The 25,175-nt window shown below is 34.7% G+C and overlaps 1 protein-coding gene across 12 annotated transcripts in view; it reads right to left on the reverse strand.

Annotated features, from left to right (window-relative positions):
• LOC105232477 (protein sickie) overlaps nt 1-25,175 on the reverse strand; it is a 396,183-nt gene that overhangs the window by 32,287 nt on the left and 338,721 nt on the right. Inside the window, exon 2 of one of the 12 annotated variants that reach the window (XM_049446869.1) lies at nt 5,795-7,736. The exons of the other annotated variants lie outside the window; for them this stretch is intronic. Within the exon in view, the coding sequence (XP_049302826.1) occupies nt 5,795-7,534 (1,740 nt within the window). The 5' untranslated portion in view covers nt 7,535-7,736. The remainder of the gene's footprint in view (nt 1-5,794; nt 7,737-25,175) is intronic. 12 annotated transcript variants of the gene reach the window in all.

A 25,175-nucleotide genomic window follows, 5' to 3' on the forward strand; every position in this document is an offset into this window, starting at 1 on the left:
TTCGTCGCCCATGACTAAATCCAGCATGGTCCTTAACTGCAAGAAAGCACTGAGCTCAGTAGAAGATAAGCACCAGCTAGACTTGATCTAGGTTCCCGGCCAAAAGAACATTTTCGGAATCGGAAAAGTAGACGAGTTGGCAAAGGCAGGAGCTTTCCTAAACGGATCTGAGGCAGAGTTAATCCAAGCCCGCTAGGATCGATCAGGAGAGTGCTCAATATACAATTTCAACACTTAGCAAATAACAGATAGAAAAATTTAACAAAATGCTATATAACTAAACAGATATGGCCATTATATGACAAGAAAGGAACTAACGACTTATTACATAGAATCCAAGAAAAGTATCTACAGACTAACTGCTACTACAGCAGGACATTGGCCATTTAGAGAACATGCGTCCAAAATGGGTATGCCCTGTAACAACATTTGCAGCCTCGGATAGTAGTAGGAAACTTGTGGAAATAAGGAAAAAAATTTCCACTTTCTCTGTGAATGCCCAGCCCTTTCACAAATCCCTTGCCATTAGAGAATTTTTAGTTAAAAACAAAAAAATAGCTTTGACTGTGAGGAACGCATAAACAGGTATGAAAGGGTATTTTTTATCTTAATTTTCGATGTGAACATTTTAGGGAACTGTAGTGTGGCATCGGAGAATGGCAGCTAGGTATATGATAGTGGCTCGATATGGGCAGTTCCAAAAAATGAGCAGCTTCTTAGAGTGAAAAGGGCATATGCAATATTTCAGATCATTACCGACATAAAGATGGACAAAACTAAATTGCCTAATTTGTATGTACATTTTATAGGATCTCCGATGAGTCTTTCTGAGTACTAGAAACGTGGCGAAGTTCAGGATATAATAATCATATGTCGTTAAGTGAAATCGATCTGAAAATCGGTCTGGAGCTTTTACCAATTGACAGCTTTGTAAAACCCATCTTAAAGTGAATTTATGTCAAAAATTACAGCAATTTGGATTTTATTTTATTTAAAGGCTGTAAATGTCTCTTTGATGAAAAAAAATTACCATATCTTTAAGACAACTCAATGGAAGTTCAGCCAGTCCCGAAGAGAACTAATAAAAGCGTCTTGTTGTCTCAAAAGTTAAAGCTGAAATAAAGATAAAATTATTACGAATATACTTAATTTTAAAATGATTTTTAAATAAAAGCTTTCCAATTGGAAAAAATAATCGTGGAATTATTTTTAGTTTTCTAAAATAAATCGTTTGTTTCGAAGAACAACTTTACCAACAACCGATATCTATCAATGATATTATCTGGGAATCCGCGCGATTTCGTCACGTTCATGTGATACTCGTGGCATGTAAAACTGTTTGTATGAGTGTACTTTTATAGAATCACGATAAAGGAGCTCACTAACAATTTTCACATCAAATTGATTGATTTTTTGACATCTCAATTGACATATTAAGAATGCGTAACCGAAAAATTGAATCTTTTTATAAATTTATATGCGCCATCAAGTTTGAGATTTGGAAATGATTGATGTGTGAGTACATACATATGTACGAATGTGTGTGTATTTATGTACTTCTTGAATGGCAATTATATGCTTGTGAATTCGTAACAAGTTGCTTGAAGTTTTTCGACGCTGATGGGGGTCACGTAAAACGCAAACAGGCAATATTTCTGAGCAGATATTGCTAAGTATGTGCACATATATAGACAAGTAGAGGTATTTTCTTGCTTTTATAATCACCACATTTATTATTTATTTAAGCAAGAAGCATTAGCAACAATTCCGCTAATTTCCAAGGCGCAAAAAAGAAAAAAGTCAGACGCTACAAGGAAAAGAACTTAGAGCATGACAAGCTTTTTCCGTGCGCCGCCGCCAGAGCGCGCAGCCAGTTTTGCCGCGTCACCTAGCAGGGTGTAGTGTTCCGCTTGTTTGTAAGTTGGCAACCTTATTAAATCTAGTTGCTGCTGCATTGGCACGCATTTTCCAAAACACAATTCACATGTCGCCGGAACCGCCGCCTGCCCCGGCCAACACGCAGTCGCTCGCATAAACTTGACACACAACTTGCCCGCTTTGGCTTGGCTGCTCCTGCAACGCGCGTCGACAACCGCAATCTTTTTGTTGTTCATATTCATTTTTTCTCTATCTCATTATCTGCGCTCACATTTGATATCGATATATTTATGTTTAGGCTTAACTATAAATCGCATTGAAGTCACACACAGACACGCATGCAAGCGGCTGGCATTGCCATACGCGGCTGTCGTTGCACGTTCAAGTATTTATGTACTGTGTCGACTAGTCTGTCTCGATTTAGATTTCCTGATTAACCGCCAAATGTGGTGATTTATAACGTTATTTTCTACTATGTTTGTTAGTTAGTGCTAATTCTATAAGCGCGTTTTCCTGTGAATTCCTCATTGACGCGCCCTCAATAGGAAAATGCGGTTGCAATGCCAGGCGGTGAGGCAACTAACTACTCGTATATAGTACATACTAGCATAGCCAGTATACTATCAATACCTATCTTCTGAAAACATGTCTATTCATCTGCTTTGACATTCACCTTTTTAAGATAGTTTGAGGCAGAGTTTGGATTACTGCGTCGGCGGTTAACCGATTCTCTAGTTTGAGTCCTATATGGATAAGTATGTACACATGTAAGCAATCTTTTTTACATGAAGTTTGCGATTTCTCTTGAATTTTGCCATTGATGAAAGCTTGCTTTAGGCAGATAAATCGTAATTTGATAGCGGAAGGCATACTAATTAAGAAGAGACCGAGAAATAGCTTTAAAATAGTTTAAAAAAGACTTTGCTCCACAGCCAAAGATAAAAGTGATTGAGCGGTAAACTTTAAGTTAATTGTGAAAGGAAGTAGAACTTTTTCGCAGTTACATTATTCCATCAGTTTCTCGGCGGAAAACTGCGACAAGTAATTTTCACAGGCTTCTCTTGAAGCCAACTATACCCCATTGAGGGAGTTCTGCATTGAACGAAACAAATGGTAGTCCGATGACGCAAGGTATACTTCTGACCGGTGGATGCATCAAAACTTCCCAACCAAGCTCTCCCAGTTTTTGTCGATGGAAAACGAAGCCCCTTTTTTTTGATCAGTTCTGGTCGTATTTTTCGATTGCTTACTTCAATCTCATCAGTTGTTGACAGTAAAATGTAGGACCAATCGTTCGACCAGGCTGGAGCAGGTCATAGTGAAGTATTCCTTTTCAATCCTACCAAACACTGAGCATAACCTTTCATGGCTTTGCGACCATTTGTTGAGCTTCACAAACGCTTGGACCACGATCCTTTTCGCACATTGTTGTCGTTTTTGATCCACTTTTCGTCTTCTGTTACCATTCGCTGCAGTAATGGTTCGATTTCATTTCGTTTCAGCAAAGGATCGCAGATGATTCAGTCAAAATTTTACATAGAAAATGTATGTGGTACCCAAACAACGAGCTTCTTTTTTCTCAGAAACAACTGACCTATTTCACACGACTTTCAGGACATATATGTATATTTGTTAGGTATTGGTCGAAGAATTAAGATTTTCGATGATAATTTCGATTTTAAGTCAATTCGTGGTGGAAATTATCACGGAAAATGCGATTGGTTTTGGGGTAGCCGTTAAATTTGATTAGATCCTTCAATCATTATCAGCATTCATCTGATGTTATATACATTTTTTGGTTTTTGGATTTTGAAATTTAACATGCTGAAGTCAAAGCCAAAAGATCCTTAAGAAAACGATATTAAAAAAAAAAAAATACTACAATCGCTTGCTCTGCGATTAATCAAACCCCTTGAGACATTTATAAATACCTAATTATTTGCAACGCCATTAAAGCAAATATCAAAATGTTAAAAAAATACAAAAAAATTCGTATAATTTTTTCTCACCAAAAATTATTGCACTTGCCAATTTAATCATTCCCATGAAAAGTTTCTAATATTGCGCGAGAAAACATGCGTATGCGACTACGAAAAAGTACCGTAAAAGGCGGCGCATACAATATTTTCAATCACGTATAAGTCTAAAATAGTCAAGTGCCATATATATTATATGCAACTGCTACATATGTATATGCCACTATGTATATATATTTCGAGTGTTCACATGAAAAGTTAGTATGAGCCAAAAAAGTCCGCAAGTCCGTGGAAATACTAAGTTACGAGTGAAACGCCACAAACGGCGCTACGCGCGTTACAAACGACCTAAATTGGATTTTCCTGAGCCGTTGTTGACATTGAGTGAGTTAACATGCAGCTTTTCATACTAGCTGCCGCACATTCATTGTTTGGCGAGTTTATTTGCACACCGCGTTGGCATTGATTAGACGGTTTTACTATTTGACGCAAGACAGTAGCGACATTTGTATGACAGATAAAGTTCATATTGAATATGGCAAAACAACGCTTTTTCACGCTTTGGGAAATTATAGTGTTGCTAACTGAGGTATTGATTTTATTAAAGACGGTATACGAGGGAAGAAAGGGTTAATTAAGTTTTGTGATTTGAGCTTTGTGAACCTTTACTTTAGTGCGCTTGATGGATCTGTTAGGAATGTACATACTAACATGGTTTTATTTTCCAAATGTCATATAAATGTTTGCGTGGAGATGATGGGTTAAAGACAGTTACTACTTTAAGACAGTTATCTTGATTTTTGAAATTCCTATCGAAAATGTTTCAGAGATTGTAGTTCAATGAAGAATATACTATAGATTTCTATTCAAAGAGAGTGTGTTACAGTATATTGTTGGAGAAACGTAGGCCCGTTCTCTCGATCAGAAGATTCCTACTTTCCATAGAGAAAATTTTTTTAACAGCTTTTAACTGACAACTTAAACTATTAGTAGTGATAGTGATAAAGTTTAACAATATTGCGATCTTGAATATCTATTTGTACAGCAAACGGTAGAAACCATGAGACCAAAATTTACAGACTGAGAACTCCTCGAGTGCTCTCTGAAGCTATTTTGTCAGTTTATCTAAGGTAGAAAAGTGATAACTGTTTTCTATATACTCAAGTTTTTTACCAACAATTTAGCATCATTTCTGCACACCCAACTCAAGCACGTAATCTGAAATATTTTGCCTCACCGACTCGACGTATTCATTCTTTTCACCCGATCGCCTCTTCATATTTATCTAGTTATGTATATATGTATACAGTTACATGTGCTTTTTGAGCTGTAGACGCGCATCTGTCATTTTAATTATGCGCTTTTCCTTATCTCATGTGTCTTTCAGTTGCATTCAAGTCATGCTTACACGATTTCCCCCTTAGCTACTTAATCTTCTTGCCACATATGCGTACGAGATTGTATTTAGTTAATGCGCTAAGGAGCGCTTATTTATGTGACTGATGTGTGAACGTGTGCGACATGCTCAAGTAAACTATTGGTGGGTATCCCTGTAGGGAGATGAGAACTTGGGAATTGTGCAAAATTTGTACCAACTTGCAAGCTTAAAATATATGACAAAGCGTTCCGCACACTCTGTTGTATTGACTACTTTTAGACACTCAAATCGCAAGAGAGGTCGTACAGTTCACTTTTTTGCTCTCATCGAAATTAAAGGCGGATTGAAGAGAACGAAAAAGGTCTTGCTCATAGAAAATTAATACTCCCGAAACCGGGCCTTATATTCAAGTACCCTTTGAGATGAACTAAAATATTATATGAAAAAAAGGTACGATCGAAAATTCTCGTCTACAATCTTATAAAAATCTAATTAAGTTAAAAGTGATGTATAATAAACAGTATCAATATAAAAAATATATTAATTAAAAGTAAATAATAACCTTATTATCCGTGCTGCGACTCATGCTCAGTGTGTTGCTGCTAGTCGTCAAACCGCTGCCGGTAATCGGTGGACAAGACTGTCGCTTAAAGTCCTTCTTTATAGCCAACTCATACCAAGGGATCACTGGCTTACTGCGTAGCGTCGTTTGGCAGCCAATTTTAAAGTCCAATGGGTCAACATATTCCGGCGCTAAACGGTTTAGGTCCGCAACAGCATCATCAGCCGATGCATAAATATTCCCAGCCGACTTATTCGCTTGCAACATCGCGTGATGATGCTGACGACCGGCATAGACGGAATAGTAAGCGCCATTCATCATATTTAACATGGAACCCATTGGCGACGAATCATACGAGCGATACAAGCCCGCACCCATACTTTGTACACGCATATGACCCAAGGTGTGATAACGTCGATCGACGGCGTTCTGTAACACCGGCATGGCACTTGGAACGGCGGGTATATCGTCTTGATCTATGGTATTCAGCGAGTGACTAGTATGCGAACGTTCGAGTATTTCGGCGCTGGTGCTGCGTTGTGCCGTCGGTAGCTGATAGGTACCGTTAGTTGTTGTAGGCGAGCGTATTGGCGATTTGGATGGACTGCGACATGGACTGGTCGGTCGCGATTGTGAGGACTGTGCTGACGGTGGAACGCTTAGCGTGGACATGGCATAAATCTTTGGTTTGGCATAGAGACTTTCGCGACGCACCGGTGTTGGTGGTGCATTAGGCGAAAGCGCTGGACGACCGGCATATGTTGGACTCTCACTCTCACTGCGATGATAAGAGCTTGTCATCAATGTGGTCGGACGTGCGCTCTCAATGAGTGACTTGGTGCGACTGTAGTGGGAACTGGTGTTGGATGTATTGCTGCGTGTAGATAAGCGGCGCAGCTTTGAAGGTGAGAAGTCACCGGAGGTGCGACCACTAGGTACATTGTATTCCTGCATTTCGAAAGAGTTTTTCGTAGATATTGGTGAGTAGCAACGTTCCGAGTCGCCATAAGAGTGTCGTGTGCTTGTGCTGTCCAAGCGTCGTTTTGGACTATTCGGTGCGGTATACAAGAATATATTTTCCTCCTCTGCAGTTGTATAGTCAGGTGTTTTCGGTGTAGCGCTGCTTTGCAGTGAGTCCAACGAAAAACGTGAGTTCTTTTTTAGATTCTGATACTCGACAGTAATGCTGCCCGAACCGGTCGAACCGATAACACTATCACGACAACCGCCGCCATTACTGCCACCGCCATTGCTACCGCCACCGCCCGACGAAGATGAGGCATCCGAAAGTGGACGAAACCCGGAGAGACGCAAATGTGTGCTCGCGTAGAGTGGTTCCAAATCGCTGATTGTTGGAGTTTTCACAGCTTTGCCAACAGGACGGCTGGCGTAGATCTCCTCCGCCACACTGGGTGTGTGCGCGCTATTCGTGCTGTTTGTGGTGCTGTTGGCTCTACCCAAACGCTGTGCATTATGGCACACGCCACTATTGCCCGAACAGCAAGAACACTGACTGTAGTCGCTTTTAAGTGAAAGTGTGCGTCGTCGCTCTACAAGGACCGGACGACGCATATCTGTGGAACTATTGCTGACCTTTGCATCAGCGCCGCTGAGTTCAGCTTCCAATTCGGCAGCGCGTATAGAACGCGACCGATAGAGTCCACGCGAACGTATGGTCGCATAGCCATCGTAGAGTGGGGTTGTAGCGGGAGAGGTTTGCGCCCGCGCTGTGGCGGACATATCGCTGCCTACAATACTGCACTTTTGTAAGTCGCTCACAAGCGCGGTGTCGTCGTCGTCGTCGCAGTTGTCGTCAAAGTCGCCGTAGTATTCGTAATTACCGCTGTCACATTTTCTTTCTTTTGACTTTTTTGTCGTTTTGAGTTTTTCAATTTTCTTTTGCAGCTTCAGTTTAACGGCTTCAAATGATGATTAATTGCAACTGTTATTTCAATGTGGAAAAGGAAAAGAATAAAGTATTTTTATCATTGCAGCGCGTCGGTCTGCTGGCTCATTTGACAGCCGGCCAACGCTCTGCAATGCCTAACGTAGTCGAAGTGCGTCCACTCCTCGTGCCAGTGATGCTGGTGGTCCAATTTAAGTGAGTGGTGCAGAGTTCATTATTATGCAGTTAGTTTTATTATTTTCATTGTTTGTAATTTTTCTCTTGAGCTAACATGCTCATCAATCATTTTGTCATTATTAATCGGTTTCGGAAAATATAAAAATGTGTTGGTAAATTGCTATATATTGACTTGATACGTCCAAATCGACCATGAGTAGGCATATTTGTATGTGAGGGGTAGAGAGAGTTCATTACGCTTGTTGAGTTGTGGCTTGTGATTAAAGAATTTATAGTGATTTGGCATAATTTAACAGAGTCAAGTTATTACTCTGTTGTAAAATGACAAACCATCAATTGGTTTACAAAACAAAAACAAAAAATTAAAATAATGTAAATTCCATATTGGAATCTTACATGACTTAGTGAGATGGAGCTTTATTATTTTTCTGATCAGACGATAAGTGAAGACAATTTTTTATTGGAATATAATTATCATTGAAGTGTTATTGAAGAAGATAAATGTATTATTCAGCTAAGGATTCCTTTGTTAGAGAGAGGAGGGAGATGCAGTATTGTATTGAGGAAAAAGCATTGTTAATATTTTTTTTTTTTTGAATGAATCAGTCTTTCGTACGACAGCGCGAACTGTGGGCAAAAAATAATAAGACTTTTGAACTTAAATCTCGTGCGAAAACCCATCCGTCGAGATATATATTTCTTTTGTGTTCGGATTTCTGATGCCGAAACATCCTGAATGTTGGAAGAGACCTTCGGTGATAATTGTTTGTCACGAGCATTCAAAGAGGGTCGAGAATGCATTCCTGAAAAACCACGTCGAGGACGGCCATCAATTGATGATCAGCACGTGAATAAAATTTATGAGTAAAAATCGACGATTAACAGTCAGAGATCTTACTGGCGTCGTTGGAATATCGGAAGGATCAGTGAAAACCATTTTGAAAGATCATTTAAGGCCAAGAAAAGTGAGAAAATCCAAAATCACAAAATTTTTTCGAGAAACAGCGTCGAGTTAACGTCTGTGAAACAATGCTTTCCGACTACCAGGATGTCATGAACCTTATTATTACTGGCGATGAATCTTGGATCTATGCTTACGACCCGGATACAGGCGATCAATCGGCCAAATAAAATGACAAAGGTGAGCCGAAGCCGAAAAATCTACATCAAGCTAACGAATAAAGTGAAAATGAAACATCGAACTATCTGTGAAAAACTTTCCTAATAAGCATAAAATGTAATTCTGTATTACCTGGAATACTGAAGTTGGTTCCAACTCTTGATACTTTCAACTTGCTTACTATTTTCACTTTTTATTTTCAACCGGCTTGCTTCAAATATGGAAAGAACTACTGAGTTGAATACTGTGCAGTTTTAAGATTCAAACATGTTTTTAATTTCAAAAATTAGTCTACTTGTTAAACTCCCCTAGACCTCCACATGTGGCATACTTCAAGGATAATAAACATAATAAAATGTGATTACTATAATTTCCTACAGCTCAAAGCAGGGTTAATTTATTATTTTCAAACAACTTAATCTTTTATGCAAATAATTCTAAATATGCATTAAGACGACCCTTAAATGTATTTTGGATATCTTTTTTATCAGGTTTTCTAATCTTCAAACACTGTCCTTAGACATCTCACATTCGGGCACTAGCCTTTTATTGGTGAAGTATGACAATTTGGTCTCAATTAGAGATGGCTAAGGTCAGCTATACTTTGACATCTGGAAAAGAGTCTTTATACACTGAACAGCATATTAAGTTTGCCATGAAGTTTGTAACGTCCGAGTCTTTACAAGTATATACATACAAGATTAGCTTGACGAGCTCAGTCGATTTAGCCAGGCCCGTCGATCAGTCAGTATCTATGTATGTACAGATATAAGCGAACTAGTTCTTCAGTTTTTAAGATATCGATATGAAATTTTGTATACATATTTTTTGCCTTAAGAATCTGCATATTTGTCTAAATCGTCGATATCGGATCCCTAGAGCATATAGTAGCTATCATACAAACGGACCGATCGAAATCAAGTTCTTGTAAGAAAAACTTTTTTATTTGAAAAGATATCTGAAAACTTAACAAGAATTATTTCTTGAGGCAACAATAAAATTTCCAAATAAATTTTTCATATCGGAGCACTATAGCATATAGCTGCCATACAAAGTGGCCGATTATAATCAGGACAAAGATCATTTTAAACCTTGTAATGTCAAAAGAAATGCACTTTTGAAGGATATTTTAGCTTTGCTGCAGTCGAAGTAGACGTATTTTCTTGTTACTATCTCATGTTGAGCCGCCCTAACATACATACAGCATGTGTGCTTATACGACTGAACGGTTACAGAAGCTTAGCGTGAAATCATACGAAAATTATTGCTCACCATGACAGCGGTCACGGTGACTTCAAGTAGGAAATGTTTACTGCTACAACTATTTCAAAATCTCAAAATATATACAGACATACATACATATATGTACAATAATGTATAATAAATGATATACATTTCTGTCACTAAGTGAACACCAGTTGTGCCATTTGAACGTGTCTATCGCCTTGTAAGCTCTACAAATGCACATTGTACAACAAAAATAACAATAAAATAGCTATAAACAACACGCGACGCCGTTGCAAAATGAGCACTGAATTACGAAACAAGCAATAATAATAATAACAATAACAAAAAATGCAACGCTCGTTAGTGAAAAAACAGCGAAATGAGAGTAAATGAAAATGACATTAGAAAATTGTGTAATTTATTACAATTTCCTAGACAAAAAGACAGTGGAGGCAGTGAAAAAGATAAACAATGAACAAAGAACAATAGCCAACTGTTTCTCGCTTAAATGTAGAAGTCAAACACACACATACATATGTACATACACATGTAGTTACTGGAAATAAAAAGTTAATGTTTGCAAGACGTTGAGTGATACGTTGTGTCATGCAAGCACACAAACATACATACATGAGACAAACTCACAAATCTACAATGCAACAGACACTCATACACACTCACACACACACTCACTCCGTTGCACTTTCGTTTGCACGCTTTTATGCGCATTTGCTTTGTGTTTTATGCCTGTCTAATGCTGCTTGCTTTCCGCAACTGTCAAGTGACAAGCTGCAAATGACACATGCAACATGTGGCATAAACTCGCACTCTAAGTTTTGTTCCTTTTAAAATATGTATGAACATTTGGTTGGTTGCTCGTAATTTGCAGCAGTAACATGAAACAGGCGCGCGCAGCAAGCATTAACAGCAAAATGCCAACAGCAACAACACTATTAGTAAGCAGTCGTGTGCACAGTGGCTGCAGTTAATTTTCGTACAACATGTGTAAAGGTCAACATATGTGATATGCGTATAATTCCATGTGGAGCAAACAACAACAACAGCAAAAACAACACATGGGACTGTTGTATAAATAAATACATATTTTGCTGTTGCAATTTACGCAAACGGACATACATATGCATGGAGATGCATGTGGCTCAGCGTGACACCATGCGGCTAGGCGGCCAACCAACACCGATGAGTCTCAAGTGCGCATGAATTGCGGGCAATTTGCAGGCGCTGCAGCAGCTAACAAGCGACAACGGTTGCTCTGACACTCGGCAGGCCTGCTGGTCAAACTGTAACGCCTTGCTTGCTTTCGATTTCACTACGAATCAGGGAGTGGCTTGGACGCTTGTAGACACAATTTGGTTCAGATTTGAAAATTTGGTAAACGATGTTATGGTAATTTTTGATGACCACAGCAAAAAAATTTTGAAATCACTCTTGCTTTTTATGACATAAAAAAACTAAAAAGTATAAAAAAAATAGAAAATGAAGAAAAAAAATTAAAATTAAAATAATTATTAAGAAAAATTATATGAGAATTATAAAAAAATATTAAAAATTAAAAAAAAAACAAAAATTATGAAAAAACTAAATTAAAATGAAAAAATAAATAAAAATTAAAGAAACAATAATTAAAAATATAAAAAATAATTAAAATTAAAAACAAAAAAATTAGTAAAAATTAGATAATACATATTTTTATTTTATATTTTAATTCTATTTTATTTATTTAATTTTTTATTATACTTTTATTCTTATTTTTTTATATTTATAATGTTAAAATAAAAGCACAATAATTATATAAATTAAAAGAAAACTAAATTAAAATTAAAAAATAAATAAAAATAAGGAAAGAATTGTAAAAAAGTTAAAATTAAAAAAAAATAAATCAAAATGAAAAATAATAAAAAATTGGATATAGAAAAAAATTAAAATTAAATTTAATTATAAAAAAAACTCCATTAATATGAAAAAAATAAATTAAAATTAGATAACAATAACAAAAAATATAAAAAAAAATTAAAATTAAAAACAAAAAAAGTAGTAAAAATAAAAAACACGATAAAAAAATATATTTTTCATTTACTTTTTTATTATTTTTTTATTTTCATGTATTAATTTTTTTAATTTTTTATGATTTGTATTTTTTGATTCTATAACAAAAGCAATTAAAATAAAAATTAAAAATATATTTTTTATAATATTAATTAAATTCCCAACAGGGTCTACATAATATGTATGTACACGCACACTCAAACATACATACACACATATGCATCAAATAGGCATATGTGCACAATTTTCTTATGAACGAGAAATAAAACGCACAAGTCTCCCAAGCAATAAGTGCCATATGCCTCAGCATAGGAAAACATAAAATATTTTATTGCTTGGCAATTTTGCATTTCGCATGCAATTCATGTATTTGTCCTGCTGACGTTCAAGCCTCTTTATGCTCATCAACACTGCTGTGCTGCCTTGGCCGGCAGTTTTAGTCAGCGCTTATTTTTCCACAATTTGTTGACTTTTTATTTGCATTTACTTGTTTAGTTTTTATTACAACTCGGTCTTTGACTTGTGAGTCATCAGCTGAAGGCAACAACAATAGCGAAAAAAGACGTTCACAGCTGGCTGTTTCGTTTGCTGAAAGGAAATGCCACTTGCTGCGGCTGAGTAAGGCAAAATATTGCGGTTGACAGTGTGCGTTTTGGATAGAAGGGGATATTTCTGGTGATTGTGGTTTCATGAAAAGAGCTTGCTGGGTATTTAAGGGGTTTTACATATACTAAGCTAAGCAGATGTAAGCTTATTTCGGTTAGAATAGATGAAATATCTGATTTTTTTGTATTGCGAAAGCTCATAATTCAAGTAAATTACTAACTGTGTTGTATAAAGCAACAAGTAAATAATTGTCCTTATAATTTCCAGCAGTTATATCAGTATGGCCCAACCATAATTTCACATTTTTGACTTCTAAATTTGATTCATAAAAAAGTTCGACGAATTCGAATTGACGATAGCTCAGAACCATGAGATATAGCGCAGGGAAATCTGATATTTGATAATTACCATATTGTTGGCTGTAAATTTGGTACTCATTATCAACCTTCCACAGATCTGTGGGTCGTTAACGCAGTTGCATATAATAGGAATGTCAAACGCAAGCCCACTAAGCTGACTCGCTTCTAGACACTAAGCTTCTTGTCAGTGTCCAAATAATGATAATTTGCCGAAATATTTTTGATAGCTTCAAACATAAATTGTATATAATTACTATGAAAATGTGTATATGTGTTGTGTGTATCTGCAACAAATAACTGCACAAAGTGCAGCTGGTGCAATGGAGCCGCAAATTAACTTCGCTTGCGTGCAGACAAATTTTCGAAATATTTTCGTGGGCTTTTGTTCTTTGGATTTACACACCTACACAATGGCTTGGATATGTATTTACATACGCGAATATAAGTGCATATTTGTTACTGATACTTTTTGAGGTCGAATGTGTAGCTATTGTAGTAACTATGGATATTCGGCGGTTACTTTCAATTAGCGCAGAAAACTATGCGGCATTCATTATATTACGGTATCCAAATGTAATACATATGCATGTATTGTAATATATGTACAAAGCTGTGTGTATATGTGCTTGTTTTCAATTAAAAGCTACAAATAGCTAATGATTTTGCAGGCTTGTAAGCTTTGTTATCGCCAGCAATGGAATCAATGTGCAACGAGCGCTTAGCGGTAGCCGAAAGCAAACTACACATACATAAGTACCATATAAATATATGTACATACTAACATATGTATATGCATGCATATATGTATACACAATCATACATACATCTTCAAATATGTAGCAAGCGTGTAAAATTTAAGCTTACAAAGCCTGCAATTGATTGCATGCAATTATGTAGCCACCTCTAATACACAAAACCACACACACAAACAAAAATACGGGCTTAAATATGTGTGTGTGTGTGCATTGTTTGTTAAACGTTGTTAACTCATATTGTCTTTGGCCTACAACAAATACGCTTTGTAGGCCGACAAATTGCTCAACTCACATGTTTAACAATCATTGTTCTCTGCGCTGCATTTGTGCGCTTGTAACTATGTTTGTATGAGTGCATGTATACGGGGTATGTAAAATTAAGTAAGCCATTAAGGCTGACTTAACATGCCGCCTGAGCGATCAGCAGCTTTGTTTAACTGGTTTAACTGTTGTGTGTGTGTGGCCAGGTGGTTGACTGGCTGTTTGACAGGCTGGCTCGGTTTGGCTGAAGGCCTGGCTAATGGGGGAGTGCTCTGGCATTTGACGATAATTGATACATAAAGTCAGTATACAGAGATATTTACAAATATACATACATATATGCTTATATCGAGGTACACAATTTTCTAAAAAAATTTAAACTAGTTTAATCGCTTCTGAGACTCGTTTAAAATTAAATTTAATTATGGTTTAATGAAGTAATTACTGAGTAAGCTCAAGCAACAAAAAAAAAATCTGCACAAATAAGACGTTTGCCGGGTAACATATTTAAAAATATTGTAATATACAAAAGATATTAAAAATAAATAATCCAAATACAATTAAAATAAAAATATAAAAAATAATGAAAAAAATAAAAGAAATATAAAATTTATTTAAATAAAATATAAATTAGTGATATTAATAATTAATATAAAATTCTGCTTTATTTAAAAAAAAAATAAATAAAAATAGAAACCAAATAAAAATATTAAAAAATTATTAAAATATATTAAAAAAATGTAATAATAAATAAAGAAAAAAACAAAGAAAAAACTGAAAAAATATATAAAAAATAATATGAAAAAAATAAAAATTACATAAGAATAACTAATAATGAATATAAATTTCTGCTTTAATTTGATAAAAGTATTGATTGCTTAGCAATAAAATCAACGGAGCCAAAAAACTCAATCATAATACTGACCTAGTCAAATATTATATACATACATGCATATACATATGTACTACTAGAAAAGCAGAGACGCAAATAATATAACCTAAACTATTTAAATTAAAAAAAAAACTTATGTAGACCTTTGTTTGCCACCCCCACACAATCCAATCAAGCTGTGAAATTGACTTATCGCCCAAGTGAAACGCTGTCAATCACCAAACGTCAGTGGCTATTAATTTTAGAGGTGCATTTGACCTTAGCTGACACTTTAAGCTGCCAGTCCAGTCAACTGGAACAAATGCTCAGGAAAATTGGCAATGCTTGAGCGAGAACGTAAAGAAAAACACAATTTCACAGCCAGATTTGCACTCAACTTCTATTATTATTGATTTTTCTTGCTAACAGAAAAATTTCCATGTCTTTAATTGAAAAAAAATATCAAGAAAACTCAAATTTATAGAAACAAATAAATCTGGCATACCAATCGCTTTTGTAAGTCTTTACCCTGAACCTTTAAGCTTAGCACCCGCTAAGCCGCTTAGAAATCGATAGGGGGCGCCGTCAAAACAAAGTATTAACGGTGTTCGCCATGTTTATTTTCAATATTTTCTGCCTTTTCAAGCATTTTGAATACATTTTCATAATTGATTGCAATCTGATGTTTTGTAGCGCGCCAGTTGGCCCCACAAATGACAACTGACTGCATTGGAAACGCTAAACGAATTTCATTAAATTTGCCAACAAAATGTAGGTGGATTGGCATTTTTTGTATTTTTGGTTAAATTTCAACGGCTTAGTGTAGTGGAAAATCGTAGACAGTTGAAGTCAACAGTCAATAGCAGCATATACAAACAAATTTGAAATTTATTACTAAGGAAACAAAATGACAACAGTTTACCCATAAATATTATGAAATTTATGCCTATTTTTAATTTTTAGAATGTTCTATTGCAACCATGTGTGTCCATGTGTGCACTTTTAATAAATGTGCATAAATTTATAGTAAAAAGGAACAACAATAAAATATGGAAATTTTCTGTTGGATACAGCGACTCGCTGTGCTCTGTGTAATGGGAGACCTAAGAATCCCTCGACCGACTGTACTAGAAAGGTTACTCAATCTATCACCAATCGATATTACAACTGAAAACTCTGCTCAAAATCAGCTGCAAGATTGGCGGCATTAGGTGAAATCTTCATTTTCGGCTATAGCACTATAAGCAGCGAGTTTGTGGATCAAAAAAGACCATACCCTAATGCTATATGTTTGGAGAGAAGATCTCAAGCCACACTGAAAGAGCATGCGACTCGGTTACGGAACTTACAACATTCAACATTTATACAGACGGATCATAATAATGGAGTGGAAGTCGGAATCTATTGCTCGGAGCTGGATCTCAGGCGTCTCTTCAAGCTTCCGAAATACTGCAGTAACTGCCACACGCAATCTTTGTGTTCAAGAAACCGGGCAAATAAGACTAAATCTCACATCGCATTATGTCAGATAATGCACATAGAAGCAGAGAGGCAGTGGATATAGCAGCTGAAGGAAATCGGCTGCATATATAATGGGTTCTAAGCCACAAAAGAATTTCGGGAAACGAATTAGCTCGTGAAATTGTCAAAAGTGCTTTCAATCTGGCTACTTAACCAGTACAGAAAATATGGAAGTCACTAAAAATCATATACAAGGCAATTTACGAAATAGATGACATACGGATAAGGAGAGATGGAATGCTTTAAGGACATTTAGGACTGCAAAGATCATGTGTAAAAGCCTTGAAGAAAAACACGTATACTTTTTACTTACATGATCTCGAAAGGATTACAGAACGGTTGCTGGCCTAATGACAAGTCACAATCTACTGGCAGAACATGCTTCTGTACAACATTGCCATTGGGACTAGATGAAGCATCAAAATTTGATACCAAGTCGCTCTTAAAGTTCGCAAAAAGCGTTATCCTGTTTGAAAAAGACTTCAGCTCAAATTAAACTGAACTCGCTTTTCTCTACTAAAGAGTTCACTGCGCACGGTTGCATTTTGACACCGTTTACAGTAATTTCTCCGCTTGCCCAAAGGCTTATCCGCCAGCTGTCTACTAATATTTATTAGCTGCTATAAATTTACACACACATCGCTCGGCGGTTCTGGCATATGTCATATTTTTGACATTTCTGCAGCCAAAGCGCATGCGCACACGCCATGTGGCGCAGACACTTTGAGTTTCATAAATTATGGCAATTTCCTACTGATCGTTTGCGCTTGATAAGCGTGTGCAGTTTTTGCTATATTTTCATGTTTTTGTCTTTCTTGGTAATTTAGCATTTCGCTGTCATTGCCTTACTGTTGGCCATTTAAGGTTTTTATGCACATATTCGCACATGTGCACATGTCTGTGTGTGTTTATGTGAGGAAAGTGTGTCTCTGCGCTTTTCCACTGCAGAAATGGGCAGGTTTGAAAATTGGGTGTGGGTTGTGGTGTGCCGCTTTGACTGCGGTTGTTCGCCTCTGCTGATGTGCTTGATAAGCTGCACGGCGCGCACCCAATGGGCAAATCCGCTAACTGTAGAATACGCGTATAAGGCGAGTGAAAATCGCACATTTCGGTAAAGAGTGTTGGGCGAACTTTTATATTTCTTTTCTATTCATATTTTATTGTGCATGTCAATGGGTGATTTCGGTCGCGGGTAAATTAATAAAAATCAAATAAAAATTTCGAGACTTTCTTATGTACATAAGTATATACTTTTTTGTATTATGTGATTAAGCCTATTTGGTTTCATTCAGTTATTTTGTCACTAAAACTGCATTGGCCTTTAATATGCATAAACATTCCAAATTATTCAACTCTAAGATTGCTTGCGATAACGCTAGAGACAGGAAATTAAGTAGGAAAATATGCGTAACTATCGCTTATGCAATCAGATCTTAGTGTAGGCTGGAATCTATGAATTTTAGTGTTTCTGTAACTATTGGAGAATGGAGTAATATTTTATTTAGAGTGGAAAAAAATATTATTTATAGGAAATTGGTAGGTATTGGTTGGTATATCGCAATAATGATAGGGATAAGACTGCATTATGTGACGTCACAAACGATACGAATTGTCAAACTTACATAGTGATAGTCAATGAAGCATTGCCACATTTTCGTTGATGACTTCGCGAAGTAAAATCAAAAAGTCAATACTGGCGAAAAATTCGTTAAAATATTTAAACTCAAAGGGACATTAACAGACATCTCTGTTAGCGCTGTTGGTTAATTAACCAGTGATTTAACCGACATTTGTTGGGTAACTAACCGAATTAACCGATATTACTATTAATTAACCGGTTACTTAACCGATAGTTGGCTTGTGGCATGCATTTGCCTATTAAACGCACATTACAAAATTTGCGGTACAAAGTTGTCGTAATCTCTATTTCTATCAAACTCGAGCTCGCGTTTATATGTTATCAAGCTAGTAAAATATGAGCTCTTTTCGTATTTTTGTACTTTTGAGACACGTTCTTAGCTTATTCTACGTTTTTCAATAACAAAAAGTCGTGATTATCGGATTTGTGGCCATTAGCGAACAGTAAACAACAATAATGTCAACAAACTCGTTTGCAATTCGCAACCGAAAGCCAATGTCAAATTCAAATGCGCAAAAATAGAAATAAAACCAAACAACAACAAAAGCCAGGCAAATAAATAAACAGTGAATTTTAGCAATTTAAAACTGTTGAATGACTTAATGAAGTGAACGACAGGAAATTGCAAGTACTTCTAAGTACTGAATCGGATTATAATCAGGTTCTATATAATGTATAGAATTTAGAATTGGCGCGCCTGTGAAATTCGTTGAAATTTGATATGACCGACAAATAAAATAAGCGGAATTTAAGTATATAAAAGCGCATAAATGACTTAGAGAATTTAAAAATTTTTTTTCATGCATTTTTGCACATACTTTTCTAACTATACAGACACACAAACATAATATGATTAATAATTCTATAATATATTACATAGTATTTATAGTTGCCCATATAATTATGCTTGCCGAATACTTCTTCATTCAAAATCGCCTTAGCGTTTGCTAATTGCCGGATATGGAAATTAATTGTGCGAAAAAATATATTTTATAGAAAGAAAAAAATAGAAATTAATTGAATGACCGCTGATTAGCCAAGCCGGTTTTGGTTATTCCCTTTATGCTGTCATTAACCGCAAAAAAAACCAACTGATGCTGGTTCTACGTTTTTTATATGATTATTCTTCTGGTTAGGTTTTTACCGTTGGGGAAAATATTTCACATTTTTAACTTTACTGTTGAAAAATAATATTTTATACTCTTCAGTCAAGACTTTTTCGTATTTATTTATTATTTTTCTTCGGAGTCAATAATAATTGGTTTCATGTAAGTGAAGTTAGCTAGTGACCGAAGTTCATGGTTTAGTGCCCAATAGTTTTTTTAAACCATAGCTCAAACCAGTTAACAAAAGTAGAATGAAACCTATTGAAAAAGGAAGTTAATATAACAAAAATGAAAAGAATTATCATTTTTAAGCGATTTTGCGTTTTTAAGGGTAAATAATAGTTTTGGATGATTTCCAAGAAAACTAAAAGCTCTATGGAAAAAAGTTGTATAGCAAAGTTGCAGGTAGTGAAAGGAGTTGCAAGTTTCACCTTAACAGTTTTTCCTATAACCTTAAAATTTATGTAAAATTTCAAATAACTAAGTTCTTGGTTTTTTAGTTTTATCTTCTATCAGAAATTATATCACTCCCTCTACTTTCCGGGACAGATCGAACGTAAATAATTTTTCCTTTTTAGTTATATTTTCTTCCATTTCCAATAGGCTGCATCCCACTTTTTTTACTTTCTTGGTTCAAAAATCATCGAAGCTGGTGCTTGATAACAGCAGTGAGAACCATTTCATGATATACATACTATACTTTATGACGTTTCGAAATTATTTAGAAAAACCTCTAGAAGACTCAAGTCAACAAATTAATTCGGTATTATATAGGCAAATAAAATGTATTTAACAAAAAATATATATATTATATATAGGCAGGTCTGGTAACCCCTTAGAATTTGCGCGGATGAGATTATAAATAATAGGCTAGTTAAGACTTCAGGCTTTCCAGACCCTTAAAGCATTTTTGATAACTGTATAGACTTGAGAAATAATCAGCTCACTGATGAATTCGACCGAAATCTTGTAAGAGCTTGAAAGAACAAATTTGTCTGAGTTTGGATAATGCTAATGCCTACTGGTGATAGATCGAACAAATACCATTCAATCAATACTTCATCTTAGGGTTTCTTAACCGACGAGCTCCTAAAATGTATAAACAATACCTTATCATTTAAAATTTAAGTTTATACCACTAAATACACTACAAATTTTAACGAAATAAATTCGAAGAGTCGACACCATTAGCAAAACCCTCTTATCCTCATCTTATATTAAATGCATATTAAGCAAATTCTTGCATGCCATTTACATAACATATTAGTTAAATGACGGCAAACCGATACAATTCCAATTGACGTGTTTTGTGATAATACACATAACGGGTTTAACAGGCGCCCCACCGCATGCGCATAAGCTGGTCTGTTAAGTTTTGGCAGCGAGTTTCGTTAGGCAAAGGTGACTAAGGTGAACTCGGTATGCGCTTAGGATTATATGTTATACACATATGTAAGTATATTTGTATGTGTGACCAACAAGTTTTTATTTATTTATTTCTGATTTTATTATTGTTTACTGCTTTGAAAGTTGAAACAAAAAAATTTCATGCAACTGACTTATAAATTTGCCCAACGAACCAGTGGTGTTATTAGACATCTTTTATAAATAGAAATATTGAGAGGAATAGTAGAAATATTTTTGGTTTTAACAGCGAACTTGAATAAAGATGAATGGAGTAAAAAGTAGTTAGTGTTTCTAATAAAATATTATAACTAAAAAACACAATTAAAATTGTGAGAAAAATATTATCAGTTGAAAACTTTACACAACAAATAAGATACTTTCTAGGAAAACAACTGTCAATTACAACTTTTTTAAATGCATCACTTGCTTAAACAATATTTTGCATGGAATTAATAAAATCTGGCCACTCCAGCCGTTCGAGTTAGCATTGCAAATCGCTTGCTGTTTAATTCGTATACTTTGCCACTGCTGCTCTTCGGCACATAAGCGCTCCAAGGCGTGAACTTTCGTTTATTTACGCAACTCAGCTACGCCTCGCCGCTATACGTCGCGCAGGGGCAGTTAATTAAGCGCAATAAAATGCAGAAAGTGGTGGAGTAAATTAAAAATCGGCGTTGCGCTGGAAATTTACGAGGAGCAAAGCAATAATAAAGCAACAAACAAGACGAAGAAGAATATGAACCAGCTACCAGTATACGTACTAAAAGCAAAACTGATAGGAGCAGTCGAGGCATTATAGGTCAGAGGCGCATTATGTACGTATAAATTAGGGACTTACGAGCTACAGAGACTTATTTGAATTGCGAGGTGCGAAATGTGGGGGCAGAGTGTGAACTTAAGTTAAGTTAAAGGCAGACGCACAATAAAAATCAATGTGTGTACAATAATATAGAAGTATGAGGGTCTGAAGAAATGCTCTCAAATTTATAACTGGTCCAAAAATTCGAAAGTGATTTTATATTGGGAAAATATTTTTTTGCGAAGAAATTTTTTTTTGGAAATGTTGTTAGTTATATATTTAAACAGGAAAAGACATACCCATGGCATTTATTATATAGCTACAGGCAATAGTATGCCGATTTAAGGAATTTGTTCGGAGATTATAATGTTTCCTTAGAAAATATTAAATGAAAAATTTCGTGATGATATCTTGTCAAATAAATAAGTTTTCCATATAAGAACTCGAGTTGGATCGGTAAGTTTGTTCAGAGATTATAGCACTATCTTCAAAAATCATCTATGCAAAATTTCATGAAGGTATGACAAGCTTAATATGCACTCTCTCTAGTATGCACTTAAAAAATTTAAAAAAAAAATTGACTTTTTTTTTAATTTTAAATCTTTGAAAACATTTATAACTTCTTACAAACATAAAAGAAACATATTGCTTATTAACCTCAATCTTCAACCTTCTTTACTCAAAGTGCACTTTGTGAAGAGCACTCTACGCAATTAAAAGCATAACTTTAGAACAAGTAGCATTTGTTAGCGGCGCATCCGCCCTCAACTTGTCGATTATATATATATATATATATTTTCCATTTATACGATTAACAAAAAGAATGAATTTTTACAGCACAAAAACAGCAACTACGGCTCCCCAACATCATGTCTTCAGCATAAAAATATGTTTCTGTTGCTGCTAATAGCCACGAAATCGCGAGCAAGCAGCAATGTTGCGCATTTTACAACATGCAACATTAAACTATCAGCATGAAGTCATCAAAATCGGCAATCAAAATGCAGACAGCCACCCAAAATGCAACTCAATTCGACTGGCTAGGCAGCAGCGGCACTTCGTGGCAAGTTACTGCATGGCGCAATGCAACCAAAAGCACATTAATAATAATAAAAAAAAGAGCTTGTGGCACAAAAAGACAATCAATTGCTTGTGGGGTTGCAGGATGGTGCGGTGCAGCAGGTGGAACTAAATAAGTGACTACAAGTGGCATAGTAAAAAAATGTTTTAAAAACTCTCGCATTACTTAAGTGGCGGCAACTTGCAACAAACATTGTTGCCACAATAAGCATAAATGTGGTCACGGGGGTGCTCTGCAGCAGACAGTCATCCGTTGTGCGATGGCCTGTTTCGTCGCACATTATTGTTTCCTTGCCTTTAATTCGTGCGTCCATCCAGCGCGCTCGACGCTCAAGTGGAGCAGATCTGCTTTGTATGAAATCAGTTCCTCGAAACTGATTTTCATTCATTTATTGTTTTTTGTTTTTTAATTGCGTTTACTATTTATGCATTACATTAATTGTGCTTGTTTGTTGTTGTTGCAAGTACTTCACTTTAATGGCAATCAAGTTCTCTATTTATGATTTTCGCTTGCGGCTCCTTGGCTGTGGCTAATAAATTTACATATCTACATGAGTATATATGTAAGTGTATTTGAATGATATGCATGTGTTTTTGGTAGCCAAGCAAACTGGTGAGCAAATAGTGAGTGATTGAAAAATTAGCTTGCATAAAAGGTTTTAATTGAAATGTATTGAACGAAGCGGAAGTCTTGCATGGTTGCATGGCAAAATGTGGTGAAGCAGACAGGCATATTGTTGCGCTTTTAAAGTGTTTTATGCTCGCTCAAGTAGTCGATAAACATAGTTTTGGATGATTTATTGGTTTATGCATATAGAAATAATAAATATGCAAATATGTATGTATATATGTACATAGGTATTAATGACTGAACATGTGGGAAATGTCGAAAACTTGACTTTTTATATGTTCATATATGCATATGTATATTGGTTGCAAAATGAATATATAATATATTTGTATTGCCGCTGGCATGAAAAACGTGAAAATTTTAAAAAAATATTCTATTTTTTATACTTTTTAATTTTTTTTTAATATTACTTAATATTAAATTTTTTTTTTATTTACTATAATATTGGTTTAACATTTTTTGTATTATTTAAAATGTAAAAAAAAAATTAAAAAAATATATATTTTGATGTTTTTTGTAAAAAATATTTTTTTATACATTTTTATATTACTTTTTTATAAAATTGATATTTTTCTTTTTTTATTTATTGCGATATCGATTTTTAAATTTTTTTTATTTTTTTTTATTATTTAAAATAAGTAGGAACTTTTTTTAAAGCTTTTAATTTTTTTCAATTTAATTTGTTTTTTATTGTTCGTTAAATTGTTTCTAAAACAAACTTTTTTATTTAAATTATTGTACTTCATTTATACTTTTAATTCTCTCTATTTTATTCTTTATTTTTTTTAATATTATTAATTTTTTTTTATATATTTTTTAAATTTATTTTTTTCCAACCGACCTTTTTATGTTTTTTCCGTTATTATTTTTACTTTAACATTCATATTTTTTATTTTTCTACCAATTGTTTTTATGTTACGTATTTTTTTTTTTTTTTATTATATAATTTATTTTTATGCTTTTAGACGTGATTTTCTTCTACTTTTTTTTTAATTTTAGTTATTTATGTTTCCATTCATTATACCTTTGAATTTCTTTAATATACTTAATTTTTTTTTTTATATATTTGCATATTTTTTCACATTTTTATTATAATTTTTAACTTTTTATTTTCAAAAATTATTATTTTTTCTTTTTTATGATGTTATAAAATTTTTTTCTGCTACTCTTTTATTTCAATTTTATTTTTCTAATTTAATTTTATATAATTTTTTTTTGTTTTGTAATTTCCTAATTTTTTTTAAGTTTTTTATGTATAATTTTAGTAATGTTAATATTTCTCTTTTATTTTTCTAAATATCCACTAAATAACAATTTAAGAATCCATCTTAATACCATTTTATTTATAAAAGAAGACTTTGTCGAGTGAAAGTTTTTATTGTCCCGAAGCTCTCAGACATTAGATTTCAGCATAAACAGAAAAAATAGTTTGACCAAACTCCAAGCAAAAGTGTAATATACATTTATCCATAAAAATAATGTTTTTAGCAAGAAGTATAAAATGTTCCGCTTAAAGCATTCAAGGTCACTGCGAAATATTTCAAATTTCAGCACTAAAAGTCCACAGCAATGCATTATCCAAGCGGTGTTTACGCCAATTAAGAAGAAGAAGAAGAATGCATTATCCAAGTCACATATAAGCTCCAAGCAGCTCGAATTACAAAGAATGTCTTGTAAAACAATCTTCAACTGTGAAAATAATGACTGGCCTGTAAAGCCGTAACGGTAAATTGAATTAAATTGCTAAGCAGCAAACTTTTCAAATAAATAACTGACAGCACTACAAACCGTGCGGTAATTGAGAAGCTACAATTTGTGGCTACTCAACTAAGCTTAGCTTAGCTTTGTC

Source organism: Bactrocera dorsalis, chromosome 1 (genome assembly GCF_023373825.1).
Source record: "Bactrocera dorsalis isolate Fly_Bdor chromosome 1, ASM2337382v1, whole genome shotgun sequence".
NCBI lineage: Eukaryota > Metazoa > Arthropoda > Insecta > Diptera > Tephritidae > Bactrocera > Bactrocera dorsalis.